Below are 20,517 nucleotides of genomic sequence, written 5' to 3'. Positions count from 1 at the left end.
TAGGTCAACGGGATAGAATAGAGGACACAGAAATAAACCCATGCCTTTATGGTCCATTACTATTTGACAAAGGAGGCAAGAACACACAATAAGGTAAAGACAGTTCATTCAATAAATGGTGTTGGGAAAATTGGACAGATATGTGCAAAAAAACCCACCCCAACTAGATCACCTTCTTACATGATACCCAAGAATAAACTCAAAATGGGTTAAAGACTTAAATATGACTTGAAACAACAAAAATTTAGAAGAAAATATAGGCAGTAAAATCTCAGACATTTCTTGTAGCAATATTTTTTTCTGTTGTATCTCCTTGAACAAGGGAAACAAAACAAAAAATGAACAAGTGTGACTACATCAAACTGGAAAGGTTTTTGCACAGCAAGGGAAACCATCAGCAAAGTGAAAAGACAACCCACTGAATGGGAGAACATATTTGCCAATGCTACATCTGCTAAGGGTTTAGTATCCAAAATTTATAAAGAACTTATACAACTTAACAATCCCCACCCCCCCAAAACAATCCAATTTAAAAATGAGCAAAGGTCTTGAATAGACCCTTCTCCAAAGAGAACATACAGATGTCTGGCAGACATATCAAAAGATGCCAATGTCACTAATTATCAGAGAAATGCAAATTAAAATCACTATGAGATATCACCTCACATTTGTCAGCCTTTCATCAATAAACCAACAAGTAACAAGTGTAGGTGAAGATGTGGAGGAAACGAACCCTAATACACTGTTGGTGGGAACGTGGGCTGGTGTAGCCACTGTGGAGAGCAGTATGGACTTCCCTCAAAAAATTAAAAATGACACTGCCTATGATCCAGCGATTCCACTTCTGGGAATTTATCCAAAGAAACCTGAAATACTAATTTGAAAGAACATATGCACCCTATGTTCATAGCAGCATTATTTACAATAGCCCAGATCTGGAAGCAGCTCAAGTGTGCATCAGTAGACGAGTGGGTGAATAGCTGTGGTACATTCACACAGTGGAATACTATTCCATTGTAAGAAAGAAGGAAATCTTACCCTTTGGGACAGCATAGCTGGACCTGGAGAGTATTAGGCTATGTGAAATAAGCCAGTCAGAGAAAGACATGTACCATATGAAGTCACTTATATGTGGAATCTAATGAACAAAATTAACAAATGAAATAGAAACAGACTCATAGATACAGAGAATAGACAGACAGCAGTCAGATGGGAGTGGGTTAGGGGCCTGGGGGAAATAAGGTGAAGGGATTAAGGAAAAAAAAAATCCCCCTCCAAAAAAACTCATAGACACAGACAACAGCATAATGATTAGCAGAGAGAAGGGGGGATGGGGGCAGGTACAAGAGGGTAAAGGGGGATAAATGGTGACAAAGTGTTAATAGGAGAGACCTGGTTCTTCTTACTGATGCATGTAAAGAATTACAGATGAGCCAATCCATTAGCATGCAACCAGAGTTCATCAGTTACCTGTTCCCATGGATGAGAACGGCCTAGCTAGGGTAGGGTTGGGGTGCGGTGAAAGGCATAGGTTCAGGGCAAAGCAGGGTGGTGAAAGTGAGGGCAGCTGCAGGCTGGGGTAGCAAGCCCCCCGTGGTCTGAGGCTGGGTGGCCAGAGAGCCAGGAGGGCCAAGAGAGCAAGTCCTTTGTCCTGAGGACTTACATAGTTGGTGGGATGGGAGTAGAAATGTTACATATTGATTAATGAGTAAAGGTGGTACCAGCTTTCCTAGGGGGATGTGACTACCAAAACTTAGGTATGTGTGGGGTCTGTTAGCCTGAATGCTTATCTTGCTCCGGACCCCATTTGTTCATCTTGTAGACAGATAGTGACAGGAGACAGTTAATTAAAGTTGAGGCAGTTACTCAAAGTTGTTTATGGGCTCTTTCTGTAAGCATTAGGGACTCCCTTGTAAAACAGATAGTGATCAGAGGTAGACAATTAACCGAGTTGTTTTATGGGCTCCTTCTTAGGACACAATGGACCCTCTCCTGCATTCAGGCCTTGGAATGAAAACACAGTTTCAAGGCTTTCTTTCCCAAATAGTGGAAACACTACACAGGATTTCAAGGACTTCCCTTCTTCCTTGCTAACATAGTGTTTCTTGTGATGTTGGAACGCCTGGCAGTGTTATCAGACCAGGCTCAGGACTGCTGAGTTAGGGGGTGAGACAGGTCTCCCTCCTCCTCCCTGCCTCAGTTTACTATTCATTCTACTTTAGTGATAAAAGGCGTTTCCTGGCAACCAGGACGCTAGACGCTGGCCGGTAACATCAGTACAGTCTCCGAGTTCTTCCTATGCTGTTTCCTGCCTCAGAAGGAGACTTGACTTTGGATGGTGAACACACAATACAATATACAGATAGTGTATTATAGAATTGTACACTGGGAACCTACAGAATTGTATTAACCAATGTCATCCCAATAAATTCAATAAAAAATTAAAAAAATAAATAGATAGCAATAAAACATGCTCACAAAAATTTACCTACAAGGATTTTCATGATAGCAATAGTTGTAAAATTTAAAAAAATATGAAAATAATTTAAAATTATGATTCATTCATATCATGGCAATAATTAATATCATTAAAATATTATTTTGAACATAATGCTCTCGATTTGTTACAGAACATAATGAAAGGAGATAAAATCATATATACTGCATCTTCCAATGCTAAAAAAAAAAAGGAAGAAAAGGTACCGTTTCTTCTGAGGCCGCCCGCATCGGCTTGCAGATGGCTGTCCTCTCTGTCTTCATCGGGTCTTCCTTCTGTTCACCAGTGCCCTAATCTCCTCTTCTCCCGAGGACACTGCCCAGCTGGATGAGAGCCCACCCATATGACCTCACTTTACCTTAATTATCTCTTTAAAGGCCCTATCTCCAAAATATAGCACATTCTGAGGTACTGGGGTTGGAACTTGAATGTGTGAATTTTGAAGGGGCATAATTCTGCCTATAAACAGATGAGATCACTTGGGTAGGTCTCACTCAATCCAGTATGATCAGTGTCCTTATAAAAAGGGGAAGTTTGGACACAAAGACAAGCCTGGGCACGTTTGCACCCTGAGCGCCCCGACGTCTTTGGAGCGAGTCGTGGCATTGGTTCTTACACAGGTCACTCAGCCCGCCAGGCCACGCAGAGCCAACAGGTGCTAGGTCCTTTCATCTTTCAGGACACAACTTGGGCGTTTTGTAGCCAGTTAATTAGGAGCTGGCGAGCAGCTACCCAGGGACACATTCTGGAGGAAATTGGTGGTCACAGGGGAGCAGGGCACAGGGCTCAGCCTGGCAGGGGGCTTCTGTGTCACACTCAGTCTCCAGGAGTAGAGCCAGGTACAGGCACCTTACACTCCAGCAAGAAAAGTGTCTCTCCTGTACGAGCCGGGGCAGTCCCCAAGGAGAAAAATTTTTTCTTGTGAGGAGGTGTTGGTGATACAGTAACATTGCTTTATATACCTGTTCAACATATAATGGCTCTGGCTCCTAAATCTCCACCCCAGTCTTTGAAGAAATACTACCCATAGGTTCAGTAAGGCAGCGCTAAAGAACTAACTACAGCCACCTGCCCATTAACAACGTTCCTGTCAACAATGGGTCGAGTTTACAAGGGTGGTCCCATAGATCGTAATGGAGTTGAAAATTCTTATTGCCTAGTGACACCTCAGGCATCAATGTAACATCCTAGTGCAACACATTACCCACGTGCTTGCGATGATGCTGGTATAAATGTAGCATTTGAAAAATGATAACAATCAATTATGTTACTGGTTCATGTATTGACTATACTTTTTATTCTTCTTGTAGAGTGTAGTCTTTCTGGTTATATAAAATAAGTGTCCCATTAGACAGCATAATGCTGGCAGCAGCCTCTTTCATCTCATGTTTACCACGTCTCTTGATTGCACCATTTTTGCTTGTGCCTGATTTTAATCTCATGTTGTTTTGCATAGTAACGCACTGTGCCAGTTGTGGCCTAGGAGCAATTAGGCTGTGCCATGCAGCCTGGGTGTGCAGTTGGGTATCCCGTCTAGGTTTGTGTATATGAACTCTAGGATGTTTGCACAACAACAAAATTGCTTAAGGATGCATTCCTGAGAACACCTCTCTGTCATTAAGTGGCGTATGACTGTACTGGATTTAGCAATTTAGTAATTGTTGACCTTGACATCCGTAGTTTCAGTGGAGTGGCAGGGGCCCAGGCTTCATAGGCTCAAGAGATTACATGTAACTTTCTTGAGGTGCAAGATGGAGCGGAGATCTGGCTTAGAGCTGGAGGAAGCTGGGAGTTAAGAGCAGATGTTTTTAAGGTGGAAGAAGTCATGGGGTGCTTGTGTGCTGTTTGGAATGATCCTGCAGAGACAAGGCTGATGATGTAAGAACGAGGAGGAGATATTACTAGAGAGATGTTCGTGGGTAAGAAAGAGGACGAGGAACTTTGAGTGATGCCATGTTGCTGTGTACGGGAGAAAAACGTTTTCCTTGACCCTCTGAGGGTCCCTGGCTGGGTCTGAAAATTAAACTGACAAAGCTATCTAAGAGGAGAAAAGCATGAATATTTGCTTGCCCTAAGTTTTATGTGATAGGGAGCCTTCGTAAAGAAAGAAGTCCTGTAGAAATGGTAAAACCTAAGTGTTTGCAGGCTGGGTTTGATGACATGTGGACAGTCATGTGGCACTATGACAGAACAGACTGTGAGGGACGTGTTGGGAACTGGGGGACACTTAGCAAGTCCTGTGTGTTCAGATTCTTCCTGGGAGCCCTCCACCCTGGAGCTAAGTGTGCTCCTTTTCTCTGGGTCCAGGGTAGGCGCTGCTCACAGACAGGGATTGTGACAGGCTCTAGGGCAGAAGGGAAGGGGAGGTCAGAGAGCACTTCCGGTTTCTGCTGTTTTTCTCAAACTCCTTCAGCTTAAAATGTCCCGTTTGCCAAGATGCCATATTTTGGGGTACTGTGTTCTGAACCCTGTCCGCTGGTTGTTAAGTATAGCTTTTATTAAATTTCACAAATTTACAGTTAGGTAAAGTATACTTTATTTCTATTTTTTAAAAGATTTTATTTATTTATTTTTAGATGGAGGGGCAGGGAGAGAGAGAGAGGGAGAGAAACATCAATGCGCGGTTGCCTCTTGCACACTCCCCACTGGGGACCTGACCTGCAACCCAGGCTTGTGCCCTGATTGTGAATCGAACCAGTGACCCTTTGGTTCACAGGGCAGAGCTCAATCCACTGAGCCACACCAGCCAGGGCATAGATAAAGTATATTTTAAAAGGCAAAAGGTAGTTAAAACTCACCCATTATGTTACTTGCCTTTACCATGGTCCACGTTCTTGTGGTTATGTCTACTGCAGGTGGGTGACGGAAATGCCACACAGTGGTGCCCTCCTGCACTTGTCTTGCCAGTGCCATGGTTAGTGGCATCGCGTTGGTGGTTTGAAATTGGCCATAGTGGAGTGTTTACACCACAGAAGTCACAAGCATTAGAAATCAGGGCCCCAGAGCTGTTGGTTAACCATTTGCCAGCCCGCTGTGGGAATGAATGGGCAAGTGGAGAGAGACTGGCTCTCAGGTACATGCCGACAGTTCATCCAGAAGAACAGGAGGGAAGGCGGGGCGTTTGGACAGGTGGGTAGATGAGGTGCGGTAAAGAGAGGTTTCCTGCTTATCAAGTGAAAAAGAAAGCTGGGAAGGGAGGTGGTGGTGGTGGGAGGTGGGAGGGTGGGGGGACCATAAATGGATTAGAGAAATATGGTGTTTTTGTCCAGCACTATTAAAAAGCCCATTGAGGTTAGCGGTTGAGAATTCCAAGGGAGCCTGATCACAGTGGCTGTGTATTTTCCCGCTGTCTAATTCAGCGGCTTGGGCGAGCGGTGAGTGACTGGACAGCTGGATTTATCCAAGGCTAGGCCTTTGCCAGGCCACAGTGACCCATGGGAGTCAGGGGTAAGTGAGATTATAAAATTATAAATGTAAAAGCCAGCACCTCACAGACCTTCTGTATTCACTCTAGCTAACAGCATGCCCTGCCCACCCCCTGTGACTTTACTCCGTTATTCTGTTTATTTTCCTGTTCTGTTAGTTGGCTGTTAAGTCACCGGGCTTACCCATCCTACTGTTGTCCATTCCTCTGAATCCGGTGCCTTCCACAGTGCTTGGTGCATGATAGGTGTTCAGTAAGTAATATGAACGAATGCATTCACTTGCTCCTTCTGGGAAAGTCTGCTCTGTCCGAGTGAAGAATACTCAAAATGCTTTTTGTACCCCTTTGTTCCTTGCTCCATGGTGTTGAATCTTGAAGACGCATAGGAATTTTGGGAGCCAGCTACGCTAAGCCCCAGTTCTTTACTTCCTGGACACTTCTAGGTGACACAGGCAATTTTTTACTGTGATTGAGACCCAGCTGCCCGGGTCCTGTGAGTAACGCAGTTGTTGTTGGCCTTTGTCCCACCGTACTTAACACGGAGGGGGTTGTGTTACAACTCCTAAACTTGGAGGCGAGTAGATACCGTATTTGTCACTTTATCAGGGTCACCAATAGCAGTTGAAGGTTTACAACGTGGCTCCAGCCAAGTGATGATACAAAAGCACAAGTCCCAAAGTCCAAGGCTGCGCCCGGCGTGGCAGCGCCCGGGCCCAGAAACTTCGGTCTGCAGGCCCTCCAGGTTGCACCCGGCGCCTCCCGGCGGAGACCACTGAGGCCCCGCGCTCTGAGCGCGCCTCCCGCGCCCTGCAGCTCACCCCGGACTCTGGCGGAAGAGGGCGGGGACGTGACTGCCTGTCTGTTTCTCCGAGGGGACAATAAAGTTTCAGAAGTTTGAAAAAGGAGGGAAAACCCCACGCCCCCTTGGCCGCTCCTCCGTGGACGCCCGCGGCCAGAGCGAAGCTCGGGTGTCCTGCGCTGGCGGAGGCGTGGCGGGCCGGAGCGGGCGGGAATGGGGGTCACTGTGGACGTGCACCAGGTGTACAAGTACCCCTTCGAGCAGGTGGTCGCCAGCTTCCTCCGAAAGGTACTCACTCCACTCGGGTCCGGCCGGGGCTCGTGTTCTCCCGCGCTCCGTCTGCGCCTGGCTAGCTGTCTGCGCCCTGGACGCCGGCTTCCCGCAGCTGCCCCGTGTCTCCTCCTCTCGTCTGCCCTGTCTCCACCTCTCCTACCCGTCTCGTCCCCTCCTGTCCTCTCTTCTCCCCTCTTCCTCTAGCAGCCCCCCCTTGGCCCACTCCACGCTCTCCACTCTGGTCCACTCTTGTCCCCCCTCCTTTCCGTCCTATTGTCGCCTCTTGTTCCCTTTCCGCTCTTCTCCCCTCCACCCGCGAAAGGCCGCACTCTCCATCTCCTCCTCCAGCTGCGGTTTCTTCTCCTGGGTGTGCTGGGCGAGGGTGGAAGTGCAGTTTCCTCGAAGGCTCCCCCCTCTGGCTGAAGGGAAGGCTCCGTGTGTGGTCTCGAGAGGCTTGCGGGGGGAGAGTCACAGGAAGCCCACGTTCTGGAGCCCTGTTGACTTGTTGATCTTTCTCGTACATCCGTGACTCCTTAAAAGCTAGTGGAGGCCATTGCAGCCATCCTGTTAGTTTACTCTGCATTCTTTCTGTCGCCTCCCCACTTGCTCTTTTATTGAACAGCTGTGGGACTTAGGGCAGATTGCTTTGCTCCCTGAGCCTTAGTTTTGTAATCTGTGAAATGGGGAAAATCATAGTATAAATTCAAAGAGTTGGCTGTGAGGAATCGACTGAGGTAAGTCGTGCAAAATGATTATGGCAGTGACTGATGCTTAGTAAGGCCTCTAAATGTCATTGTTGTGTTGACTACTATAACTGAGCACCCTGGCCGGAGTCCTCCGTGGCCCTCTGTATTCCAAAGGCTCTTCCCGGGACTGTGGCCCCTGGGGATGGGAGAATGGGAAACTTCTTAGAAAAACCAAAGGCACCCAGGCCTGGGAGGTGGGGCCCCTGGACTCTAGCCTGGCTTTGCCTTTAATTAGTTCACTTGATGACCTTGGTCAAAGGTCATTTTTTCTGCAGGCCTCAGTATCTGCTTCTGAGCTGAGCGTTGTACCAGAGATCTTTTAGGTTTCCCTTCAGCTTTCACATTCTTAAGCAAGATTTCAAAAATTTGCGTTAAGCAGCAGCCACCAGGCAGTGTGCTTCATAGGCTACTCAGAAGCAAAACTAAGGGGGAGGCTGGGGGAGGAAAGTAGGTTTTTTTTGTGATAAGACCTAACTTTTATTAGCAGAGATAACAAAGTTAGGGGCTGGGTCACAAAGGGCTGAGTGGGATGCTGGTGAACGGGATACCATCATGGAGGCCTGCTTGGAGGGAAGGCCAGCTTGTTATTGTTCTTTGACCTCCAGTATCTAGAAGAGTGCCTAGAACCTACTAGGTGCTCAATAAAAAAGTCTGGTGGATGAGGAATGAATAAATGAATGAAGCATGAAATACACATAAGGACTAGTGTAGTCCTTGCCTTAGGCGAGGCTTCTGGGCCCAAAGATAAGCAACCAACACCCATTTCTTGTTAGGACTGGCCTTTAGGGGGTGGATTCTCTAATGCCACTGCTCCTTGGAAAGCCTCTGTGGATTGTCTCGGTCAAGAGTTGATCTCTGCCTTGTCAGAACTAGAGGGGCATTTTGGGCCTTACCGACCACCGTCCACAGTGTTGGGCAGTTCGGTGCGTGTTTTTTACCAGCAATAGACGCTAAGCTTCTTCAGGGCAGGACTCGCTCATGCAGAAGCATGTAGCACAATGCGAGGCTGTCATTGAAAGTGCTTGGCGCGTGTCAAGATCCTGGGCTAAATGCTTCCCCTCCCCCATTCCACAGGAGTTTAGAAATACTTTCCTCTGTGTGCTGGGCTCTCTTCTCTTGGAGCCGATGGTCTCTCATGGATGAGAGTGACATTAATACATGATCAACAAATGCACACAATTTTAATTCATGATGTGTATTTATGCAGAAAAGTTCATGGTGTTGTGACTGAATGCAGCAGGGAGGTCTCCTGAAGTTCTGGTACCCCCGGGAGATTGGTTTCAAGACCACCCCCCCTTCCATACCAGAATCTACAGATGCTGAAGTCCCTTATAAAAAACGCCATTATATTTGCATATAAACTATATTTGCATATAGGCCACAGAAGGGTGTGCGTACACATCACCTCATTTGCTTGGATTCAGCGTAGTGCTCAGTGTGTGGCAAATTCAAGTTTTGCTTATTGGAACTTTCTGGGATTTTTTATTTTTTGGCTATTTTTAATCCGTAGTAGATTGCATACAGAGAACCAATTGTATTGAGGGAGTAAAATGTTTCAGAATCAACTCTGCTATCCTCTGTATCCAATCTCAGTTTCTTTTTGGCCAGTCTTCTCTCAGGGTTCATTCATCTGGGCGGACTTTCTGTGCCTGATAGAAGGGCATAGCTTTGCTCTAGGATAGGGTGAGAAGCTACAGTGTTTCGGTTCTCTGTAGCAGTGTAACAAATCACCTTGTAATTTAGTGGCTTAAACCAATGATAAATTTTAATTCCCATGATTCTGTGGTTGCCTGGGCCCAGCTGGGAGGTTTTTGTGTGCCATATGTCGTGTGCTGAGGTCACCTATGGAGCTCCATTCAGTCAGGGTCTGGAAGAATTCTCACAGAATACTTAGCCGCGTCCTTGGCTCATGGTACAGAAAGGCCGAGGAGGACGTTTTGGGAGGTGGGGGTGGGGAAAGGGAAGGAGAACATTTGCAGAAAAGGCCTGGTGATGGCACAGTGTTAATGTTGTGGACGACACTACACTTCTATTTTTTTTACTCAGAAGCAGACTTCACAGATCCACAGGAGGGGCTGTGAGTATATTTCTGAAACATCAGTAAATCCAATGGCAGTGAGAATTTTCACCTTACATTATGGAAAGGCACGCACCGGAAGTCAGTCGACCTGGATTCCAGTCACTGTGCTGTCCCCGTTAAAAGCAGTTTTCAGGTGGCCTCAGGAACAGTGCTCACCAGCCTCTGCAGCGCCCTTGTGCCAATTAGAAAGAGGCATCATCTAGGGCTTCTGTTCCACGAGCTCACAGTACACAGGGCTGGAGGAGAGCCAATGGGCCTGTTTCTGCAAATTAGAACAAACACTCCTTCCTCTGGGTGGCAGCAGCCCTGGGCCCCAGGGAGCCCTTGTGCACTGAGCGAGAGACACAGCTGTGTGAGGGAACAACCTGCCGTCTTAACTTCTCTCCTGTGGATGCCACGGGCCCCACCCATCTCCCAGGAGTGCTGGGAAGATCAAATGTGGAACAGTTTGACGAGCATAAGCTTTTTATAAGCCTGAAGTAGTAAGAATGATCTTTTTGGCAAAATATACTTTTTTTTTAGTCTTTATGTAGTGTTTTCAAAGGAAAGCACTCGGCAGAAGGGCCAGCCGTGTGAGGATCTCGGGGAAGCATTTAGCCTGGTTTTGCACAGTGGCGTGTTTGAAGCCTCTTCAGCACTGAGGAGGTTCTGTTTTAAATGGAGTCTACTGCTCTGTGGCTTTTGGTGTGTTAGGACTTGCCTTCCGAGTTATAATATACTACTATTTCTAAAACCTGAGAAATATGTGCTCTTCCTACACCTGCCTGGTGGGTACCACAGGCAAAATATTAGCTGCACGTTTTCAAAGCAAAGTGGCCCCTCGGCAACAAACACCACGGCACGCTTTGTTCATGAAATGTGTGTCGTGTTTCCCAGTGACCTCTTCATGGTAGATGCTGCGCAACGCAAAACGGTTTGTTCCTCAGATGCTCAACTGTGCTTTCCATGAACTGCATGTAGTGTCAATGCACTTGACAGTGTGTATACTGTTTTCTTTCTTTGTATGGCAGAGTGAGCACAAAGTTGCAGAGATGAATGTAGTGGTTTAGAAGCTCACTGGGCTCTGGAAGCCCATGTGGGTCTGTTTAATGGGCTTGCCTTTCCTGGCCTGGATTCAAAGACTTTATACCTGAAATGTCAAGTGATTAGAAAGGACCCAGAGCCATTGTGTTGACTGAATATTCTTGTTTATTCTCAAATAAGGCTAGAGAAGTTATAGTTTTTCTTACTGTATATTTGTGTGTGTTTTTTATTTATGTACTTATTTAATGCTGTAGGCAAAAGGGTCATTGTGAATAGAGGGTAAGCTTCATGGGCTGAGATTTTGTCATTAGTTCCTGATGTATCCCACGTTCCCAAAGAGATCCTGGAACATAGTAGATACTCAGCAAATCCTTATTGAATGAATGAATGAGTGAATGAATGAGTGAATGAAATACACTCTTCTGGGATTTAGCCTTACATAATTTCAGACCAGGTCAGTGTGGCATTCAGTAACATGTCCTTCCTTTATGGACTGTAATAAAGCGGACAGATTAAAATAATTTCTTTGCTTCAACACCATGGCCTCGGGTTTTATTTATTCTAGCCAAGAGTCTGATGTGCTGAACGCAATGGTTTTAGTGTTTACCCTTAAAATCATAAAGGGGATTTATGAATGGCTATTTCCATTTAGAGTGGAAAGTTGATTGGGTAATTAATAATGTTTCCGTTTCTGATCCTATCTCTCCCCCCTTGCAGATCTGACACCGAACTGTCTCTCCCTGCAGAGCTCCTGATGTATTTGGGCTGAACCCACATTTCCAAAATAAATGATTTGACGCATGATAAGCCCAGTTTAACCTAATGATTGTTTATCTTTTGGCGTACACTGTAATAGTGTTTCTTCCCTTTTACCTTTCTGTCCTCAGTTCTTCAGAAGAAGGTTAGGCATGACAGGGAGGACAGAGGTGCGGAGAGGAGAGCCGTGCAGACACCAGAGTGTGGGCCCTGACATCCAGTGGGGTGTGCAGTCCTTCCAGCTCTGTGAGCTCAGGCACGTCGGTTCCTGTTTCTGTGCCTCAGTTTGCAGAATAAGAAGCAGAATAACTGTCTTATGCAGTCGGGGGAGATAAATTGGATAATGCATGTAGCTGCATATATGTAGCTTAATGTCGGCACACAGTAGGTGCTTTAAAAGTTCTTGTTAAAAATTGTGTTAGTACTACTACTAATACTAATTTGTTACATCTATTTCATGAACCGAAAAATAAAATGCCAAGAAGTAGTCTTCAGAAATGTTTATGAAGTTGGAGTAATAAGGGATGGAGTGAGCATGAATAAAGTTGCATATTTGAATTATGACTTATTTTTAAAATGTCATTTAAATAACATAAAAGTATAGTTGCTAACTTACGGAAGTTGTAGCTTAATCAGTGCATAAAAGACAGGAGATTTTTAACTATTCAAGTGCCGGTAAGCATTCATTATATGTCTACTAACAGACATTCCTTAGCCTGGCCCCAGCAAGGGAGAGAAGCTACATAGCACAAGGCCCTGGGCTCAAGGAGCTCTCTGTCCAGGGGGACAGAGGGCAGTACTGTCCTTTGTTGTGGTAAGTGCCTTCTCAGGGACATAACACTGATGTACAGTGTGAGGCAAGGTTTGTATTTGACCCACAAATCTATGAGAGCTTTTAGAGTACTTACAATCTGACGCCTTTTTTAAAAAGTAAGTCTTCTAGCTAAGTACTCTGAGTGGAGCTTTCTCCAGTGCTCGTGGGGAGGGGTGTGTCGGGGGACCTTGTTGTGTCTTATACAAAATCTGAATTGCTAAAGCGTAAGCATGTGAGGTTTGTCTCATCTAGGACAATAAGAAATATCTCCCAATAATTTTTAAGTCATCATCTAAATATATTTGGATTGCAGACGGATGCCAGTAGTATGTTTAATGGCACACAATGGCAAATTGCAAGATAAAGACAGAGGCTTTGAAACCAAGTTTTCAAAAATGTTGATTCATTCTTTAGTAGCAAAACCAGCTACTGCTTAATGAGGACCTGCACGGTGCCAGGTGGTGTACTTGACATAAAACTCTGGCCTTTGGTTCCTATGTCAACTCGTTGAGGCCGGTATCTTTGTCTAATTTTACAGATGAGGAAACTAAGGCAGAGTGGGATTAAATTAGTTTGCCCAAGACTCCCACAGCTGGGCTTCAGACAGAGGTCTCTTGGATTCTAAAATTCATTCTGTCTCAACACTTAGAGCCTTTTATTTCTTAACTTTTAATTCAGAAGTAATTTGACTTGTAAAACGTTATAAAAACAAAGATTTCCAGTGTACTCTTTACCCAGCTTCCTCAAACCACTGTACAATTTTTAAACCCATGGAAATAACATTGCTACAATGTTAGCCAATCGGTAGAGCTTATCCAGAATTCGGCAGTTGTCCACCAACATTGTTTCTCCAGGGAGGACCAATCTAGGATCCTGTGTCACATGTATTGAATAGTTGCCGTGGCTTAGTCTCCTCCGACGAGGGAGAGTTCCTTAGTCCTTCTTTGTCTTTCTGGACTGTGGTTCTTTGGGAGAGTACTGGTCAGTTATTTTGGAGACTTTGATTGTATCTTTAATGTATTGGGTTTATGTATGCATTTAACATTGAGATAAGAGGATTTTCCTCTTTGCCACAATTTTAAGCTATTCCTTTCAAAGAAAGTCATTATGTCATTTCCAATTATTAGAACATTTTTAAATTTTATTTTTTTTAAGAATTAAAAAAAGATTTTATTTATTTTTAATTTTAGAGAGGGGAAGGGAGGGAGAAAGAGAGGAAGAGAAACATCAGTGTGTTTGCCTCCTGCACACCCCCTACTGGGGGCCTGGCCTGCAACCCAGGCATGTCCCTGACTGGGAATTGAACTGGTGGCCCTTTGATTCTCAGGCTGGCATTCAATACACTGAACCACACCAGTCAGGGTATTAGGACATTTTTGAATGAATGAGGGTGATGTGCTGGTGGATGGCCTTTGTTCGGCATGATAACTGCCTAGCCAGAGGGCCTTGGGGGCCCATCTGGTGGGCCACCACCCCGGCCTCACAGATGGCAGCATCTTGGTCTGCATGTCTTGGTTCCTAGTCCTTTGTTCTTTCTACTTCCTCATCCCACTGGTCCAGAAGGCCAATGCACAGCCATTTAAAATATCTATTGACTCAAACACAACCCTTTATCATTGAAATTTTGATTAGTCAATGACCCCTTTGACATTGCTATAAAATAAACTTTGCTTTTCCTCTGAGATAGATGCATGTAGCTGGCTCCTAAAGGGAATTTGGTATCGCCCAGGGTGATTTCTTTCTGCAGTGAAACACCAATTCTGTCGTCAGCAGCTCCACGCCTTTGCAAGTATGTGTTTGGAAGCAGCCTGGGTAGCATAGATTCCCTTAGCGCTTATGAAACAGATGTGTTAATATACCAGGCATACTTCAGCCGTCTTTGCAGGACTGATCGCACAGATCTGTCAGCGCAACTGCTTCCTTGTGCTCTCGTGGATCCTGCCGTTTGGAAGCTGGTAAACAATGACTCCCTTTCAGGTCACTGGTTCTCTCTCTTTTTTCGAGGGGAGGGTGGGAGTGGGGAGTGTATTGTAAAAGGCAGGCAATGACTTCTGAGCTTTTAGGAAAGTTGATGTTTTACTAACTCCTTACTGTCTTAAGAGTAGACTCGTATATATGTTTTCTCCTGTCAGTAAGAAAAGTAAATACTGTGTCTTCATGAAGCTCCTCCCACAAATATATGCAGTGTTATTCCTGGAATTAGATGGACTCAATTTCTTGGCCCTTGTGTTTCATAGTGATGTGTTTGTTTTCATGTTTATTTTGTTTTTTTTTTTTACCAAGTACTTTGCAAGTTTTTGGCCTCTTACCTTTTCATATGTAAAAATAAATAAAAGTAAGGTATACAATAATGTAGGTGAGTCTACATTTCACTCTTGTTAGATTATGACATACATATAATGATACAGTGATGATTTGCAATAGATTGATATCTTGGGGAAAGGAGTTAGTTTATGCATTCTGTGAAGAAAGTAAAAATTATAAGTTCAAAACATAGGCACATATACCTTAAAAAATCCCCTGAGTCACCCAGAAAATATGGCTGCATGAAGACTGCACAGTGCCCTGCAGTAATTCTTATGCCACTGCAGTTCGTGGTCCATTGAGCCAAGTCCAAGGGTGGCAAAGGTTTTTGGAAGGTATCTGGGTCATCAGACCACTTTCACAAGAGTTTCTAGTGCAGAGTGGGGACTGGAAAGTCCCAGCCGGACCTTGCTTGCATGCAGGCTTTACGCCATCATGTTTTTAACACCGAGACCCCTTATCTCAACCCTTGTTAATAAATAGGCTTGCTCATTTGGAGAGGGCTCAGGGGGAGAATGCATGTGGCAGCCTCTAATGCAGCACCCTGCACAGACACAGTAGGTGCTCAAGAAGTCGTCAGTGGGCTGCTCCTGGCCCAGCTGGATCCATTCCATGGTCACACTTTGGAAAGGTGTCCAGGAAAACCCCGTCACCTGCTTCTTGCTTCTGCAAATCGTCGTTACTGGTGGCGACTGTCTCTGAGCAGCTTTCCCGATTCCCTGACTTCAGTTTTTGCGAATTAAATCATGAATATTCAGGTTACCACAAGATGATGTCACATCGTTTCCAGCAACGCCAGGTAGGGGGAGCCTCAGCACAATAAATCCTTACATTTTAAAAACTTCAAACACATTCCTTTTATGTCATGGTATTTAGCTTTTGGAAACAAACCTCTAATTCCTTTTCCAATTCTCCTGTGGAAACTTTCGGCTCATATCCGTCCAACTCCAAAAGTGGTTGCATAGGAAAATGACTTGAATCTTGCAAATGACTTTTTTAGAGTGCATTGTTCAGGGTCTCTTGTGTTTGGCTAATACAACTTTCATTTTATTTTATTTTTTATTTCCAAGCATTGTCCAATGGGTGGCCCCTGAGTATTTATTTTACAGTGGTCTCACAATTTTTCATCCTCCTATTACCCCTTAGTGTGATTTATTTTCCCCTGATTATATTAGTTTGGGGAACAAATATATGTAAGACATTTCTCAAACCAACACGTATGCTCTTTAAGTGGCTCCAACTTTGTTTTCTCACTATGTTCTTGGTGCCTGGAACAGTGGCTAGCATGGGAGTTACTGAAAAAAATTGAATGAAAAATAGAGAGTTTTTACTGTTATTTAAACTGACACCGTTTGACCTAATAAGTAAATATAACAGTTATGTAGAAGTGTGAGGTTCTGAGTTAATTGTACTCTCTAGGAGTTTGACAGATAACGAAGGGATATTGGAAAACTTTGATCACTGCCCTTCTCTGGTGATTCCAGGCCCAGCTTCTTTCGGAGGTTAGCGAAGTCATCTTTCTACCACCGACATTGTGTTTACGATATTCAGTCAGGATGTGTTGATGCGTGTAAAGTGAGTGAACAAGGACTGTAGTCAAGGAAGTACTCTTACTTTACCTTAGTGTGAAAGTTCTAGTTTACACACAACACACACACACACACACACACACACACACACACACTTCAGGGCATCTGTGTGAGTTTTAAATATTTTTAAAGTTTTTTAAAAATTGAATTTATTGGGGTGACATTGATTAATAAAATCATATAGGTTTCGGGGGTAGGATTCTGTGATGCATCATTTGTATGTTGTATTGTGTGTTCACTATCCCAAGTCAAGTCTGTTTCTGTCACCGTGTATCCCCTGTACCGTCCCCTCCCTCGTCCCACCCCACCTTTCTGTCTGGTAGTCACCCTGCTGCCATCTTTTCTATGAGGACGTACCACCTTTGCGTCATGGGGGATGCAGTTTTCCATCCCTCATGCTTGTGAGGGAGGCCCCTTGCCAAGAAACAGAATAGCTAAACCTGGCTGTCCAGGATGGACATTAACTTCAAGAGATACTGAAGGCTAAACTTGAAGAAAGCACTCATCATAGTTTGGGGCATTTCCTTTCTGGGGTAAAAATGAACAAATGAATACATATTTCAAGAGCCATGTTTTTGACTGGTCATCAAGACTGCAGTTGCCAGGATGGAAGTGTGAGTGGCGGTTTGTGGCAGGGGGCATGATGAGGTGTGAGGTGGCAGGGGGCATGATGAGGTGTGAGGTGGCAGGGGGCATGATGAGCTGTGAGGCTGCTGAGGACTAAGACTGGTCTTCACAGACTGGTCCCAAATAAGAGTAAGGTTTATTTTCCAAACTGTTCCCTGAGGTCAGGAAGGTTTATCGTCCAACTCATTCCTTCACTCAGCAAGTATTTATTGAGGGCCTGCTATGTGCCAGACACCGTGCTCCGTAGTGGAGACACAGAAGAGACTTAAATAGATGATATTCCTGCTCTCATAGAGCCTCTGGTCTAATCCAGTGTCCTTGGGGGCCTCAGATGTCTTTAAGAATGTGTGAAAGTGAAGGACTCCTCTCTCTGACAATCAAACAGTCAGTCAGTCAACCTCAACAGTCAGTCAGTTAACCTCTTGCGTGTGTACACACGCACAGGCACGCATGCAGCTGTGCAGGGTTGGGGAGACTCACTGAGTTTTGCATACTGTTTCCTGGGGTTCAGAAAACTTACAGTTCAAGGTGGCTGCTCTCACCTCCCCTTCGCACCTTATGAGGCCTTGGATATGACTCCCTGTAATTTCCAGATTTGATCTCGTGGTGAAGCAGTAAACCTCTGGGGAAAAGAGCCCAAGGGGCGCTCGGTAGGCCCGAGTCAGCGGCCGCTCTGTCTGTCCGGTGGCTTTGAGGAAGTCCCTTCTGTTCTTTCAGTCTCCCGTTTTGCATCTGGGCAGTGGAAAGCGTTGGGTCTGAGTAACTTGGTGGTTGGAGCGTGGGCTGGGTGGACAGGCTTTGACAGCCACAGAGAGTGCCTGTGAGTAAATTACAGTCCCCGCGCTCATTAGCTGGCTGGTTTTGAGCAAATGATTTACTTTATCTGAGCCTTACTTCTCACATGTGAAAAGGGAAAAACAGCATATAGCTCATGGGATACTTTTGAGAATTAAACTGAAATGATGTATATAAACTGCCTGGGACAAAAATGGAAACTTTCAGCAGCCTTATATCCAAGCTGTCTCCCAGGGGAATTTGGTCAATAAATGGGCTCTTTATTGAGGACCTGGCGTAGACTACGAGGGTACTGCCATCATCATACTCCTGTGACGTTAACCCGGCTACTGGCAGTGGTTCAGGGTAGTAGTGAAGGAACTCCCTCTGCATCAGGCCTGGTTGAATGTCCCGGCTCTCCCACCCACACTAGCTGGGTGAGCCTGAGCTCTCTGAGCTTCGTTCAGGTTCCATTTCTGAAAGTTGGGACAGTGACATCACACAACCCCGTCACAGCAAGGGGCTGTTAAGGGATTTAAACAAGATTGTGCAAGTAAAGCATTGAGCACAGTGCCTGGCACAAAAGAACACTCTTGATTCAATAAGGCTGGTTCAATATTAACAATATTATTTATTGACTCGTTTAACTTAGCCTCCCCCTCTGTATCATGGGCTAGGTTGGACCTGAGGAAGGTTCTTCCCAGATTTTCTTAAGGCCCCGCTGACGAGAGCACCTCACTTACTGAGGTCGAAACAGTGAACTCAAGACCCTCGGTAAGAAAGTGGACTTAGACATCACAGGGAAGATGCTTCCTGTTCCTCACATCACTGAGGTTACTGTGAAATAACTCACTGTGGTAAAAGGTGGGTGGTGATTCTTCTTTATCTGCTCCCTTTCAGTACCCCAACCCCATGGATAAAAATGTCATCTCTGTCAGAACTGTGGAGGAAAGACGAGGTAAGTTCTCTGCATTGACCTCCCTTCAGCGGTGGTCATTCAGTGATGCCGATTTTTGTAAAGATGTGTGTTTGTGTGTGTGTGGCCTGCTATGTGTTAAACAGGTGTGTCTCTGTATCTGAGGGCACTGGTGGGAAAGAGCACCCGCAGTAACAGCAAGAGAAGACTTGCCTACTATGCTCTCGTCTCTGTCTCAGTTAACCATTGATGCCAGTTTTAACTGCTAACATTTTTGAGCACTTACTAAGTGCCAGGCACATTTTCTTTTATTAACTCACGTAATCTTCAGAAGAGTGTATGGGGTAGGGATTATTATTACTCCTATTTAATGAACAAAGAAACCAGGACAGAGGCAGAAAGAACTCGCCCAAGGTCGCAAGGCTAGATCCTGATATCATATATCATTTTATAGATGGCAAATGGATGCAATTAATAGCATGTATGTGAGATGTGATTGTAAAGCAATTAGAGTGTGGAGTCACACCTGTGCTTAATATGGCTCATTATTGACTAGAGCAGGGGTTGATAGATTATGCTTGTGTGGCCTGCTATTGTAAATAAAGTTTTATTGGCACTCAGCTATGCCTGTTTGTTTAGATTGCATCGATGGCTGCTTTCTTGTGGCAACAGCAGAGTTGAGTTGTTGCAACAGAGATTACAGGGCTCATGAACCTTAAACCATTTACCCTCTGGCCCTTTGAAGAAAGTGTTTACTGACCCCTGGACTAGAGTAAGGGAATCTTAGCTGTTCCCTGTCACTCACATGTCCTGCAGAAGCGGTTTCACTCTCAGTATTTAAACTTGAGAACTGGGCCATGCAGGGCCCTGTAATGATGAACATGAGCATTGCCTGAACCTTTGGAGACCCCCAGACTGTGGTCGAACGTGTCCTGAGTCTCCTGAGGAGACATGTGAGAAGCTACTGTTCATTGCGTGACTCTGAGGCCTTGTCTGTGCTTGGTGAACAGGACACTGTCTTTTGCTTGTGAGGTTATTTACTGCACTTCTATAACTCTTACAAACATATTTTAAAAAACATTTTCTCAGGTACCTGCACTCAGTGTGGGAGGAACTTGTTATTTGGCATCAGAAAAATCTGATTTTGAGTCCTGATTTTGTTACTATCTATATAACCTAACTCCTTGCAGCCTCAATTTCTTCATCAGTTAAATGGGCAGGTAATAAACCTGCTTTTCGATTGTTGTGCAGATGGAATGAGAGAACAGTGGACATATGCCAGAGTGGTATAGGAACGCTAATTAGGATTGCTAGCAGGGACAAGGGCATCCTGGCTGCCAGGAGCGGCTCGTCCACTTTCAGGACGTGTGCCACAAACGCTGGATGAGACGGCCGAAGGGGTGCCAGGTGGCAGAGAAGACGAGCCAGTTTCTCGCCCTCTCAGCAGCTTCAGAACAGTCAGAAGCTTGTTTGCACCGAGACCCAGGGATCCTACAGCCAGAGCTGCGGGAAACGTCGCAGGGTGTGGCCGAGTCACAGTCACTCCCAGAGCAAACGGAAGCACTTCAAAGTTTGTCTTTTTCTCTTACATGGTCTCCCTTTCTCGTATCTCACATTTACTGATTTTTTTTTTTTACATCGCTGGTGCTATTCTGGAAACTTCCTTCCAAAACAGAGTAGTTCCAGTCACAGGGAGCCTGTGAGAAAAATGTATGCTTAATATAATTAATTATAAGTTTAAATTTTGTATCCAGAAGTCTGGGCTTGAAAACATGTTTGGTTCAGACGGTGGCAGAACCTGGCTCTCTCACTCTCACTCTCTCTCTCGCTCTCGCTCTTGCTCTCATTAAAACATTCTCTGTGTGTGAGTTGAGCAGGGGGCTCGTTGGCCATTG

General features: G+C 45.1%; 1 protein-coding gene across 2 annotated transcripts in view; it reads left to right on the top strand.

The window, feature by feature from the left end:
* Positions 1–6,854: 6,854 nt before the first annotated feature.
* PRELID2 (PRELI domain containing 2) overlaps positions 6,855–20,517 on the top strand; it is a 72,120-nt gene continuing 58,457 nt past the window's right edge. Inside the window, exons 1-2 of one of the 2 annotated variants that reach the window (XM_028529042.2) lie at positions 6,855–7,008; positions 18,607–18,664. In XM_028529042.2, coding sequence (XP_028384843.1) covers positions 6,934–7,008; positions 18,607–18,664 — 133 coding nt within the window. In that variant the 5' untranslated portion in view covers positions 6,855–6,933. The remainder of the gene's footprint in view (positions 7,009–18,606; positions 18,665–20,517) is intronic. The other variant, XM_028529041.2, reaches the window with a different exon arrangement.

This window comes from Phyllostomus discolor, chromosome 13, assembly GCF_004126475.2.
Source record: "Phyllostomus discolor isolate MPI-MPIP mPhyDis1 chromosome 13, mPhyDis1.pri.v3, whole genome shotgun sequence".
Classification (NCBI taxonomy): Eukaryota; Metazoa; Chordata; class Mammalia; order Chiroptera; family Phyllostomidae; genus Phyllostomus; species Phyllostomus discolor.
This window is presented reverse-complemented; position numbering and strand designations above follow the sequence as displayed.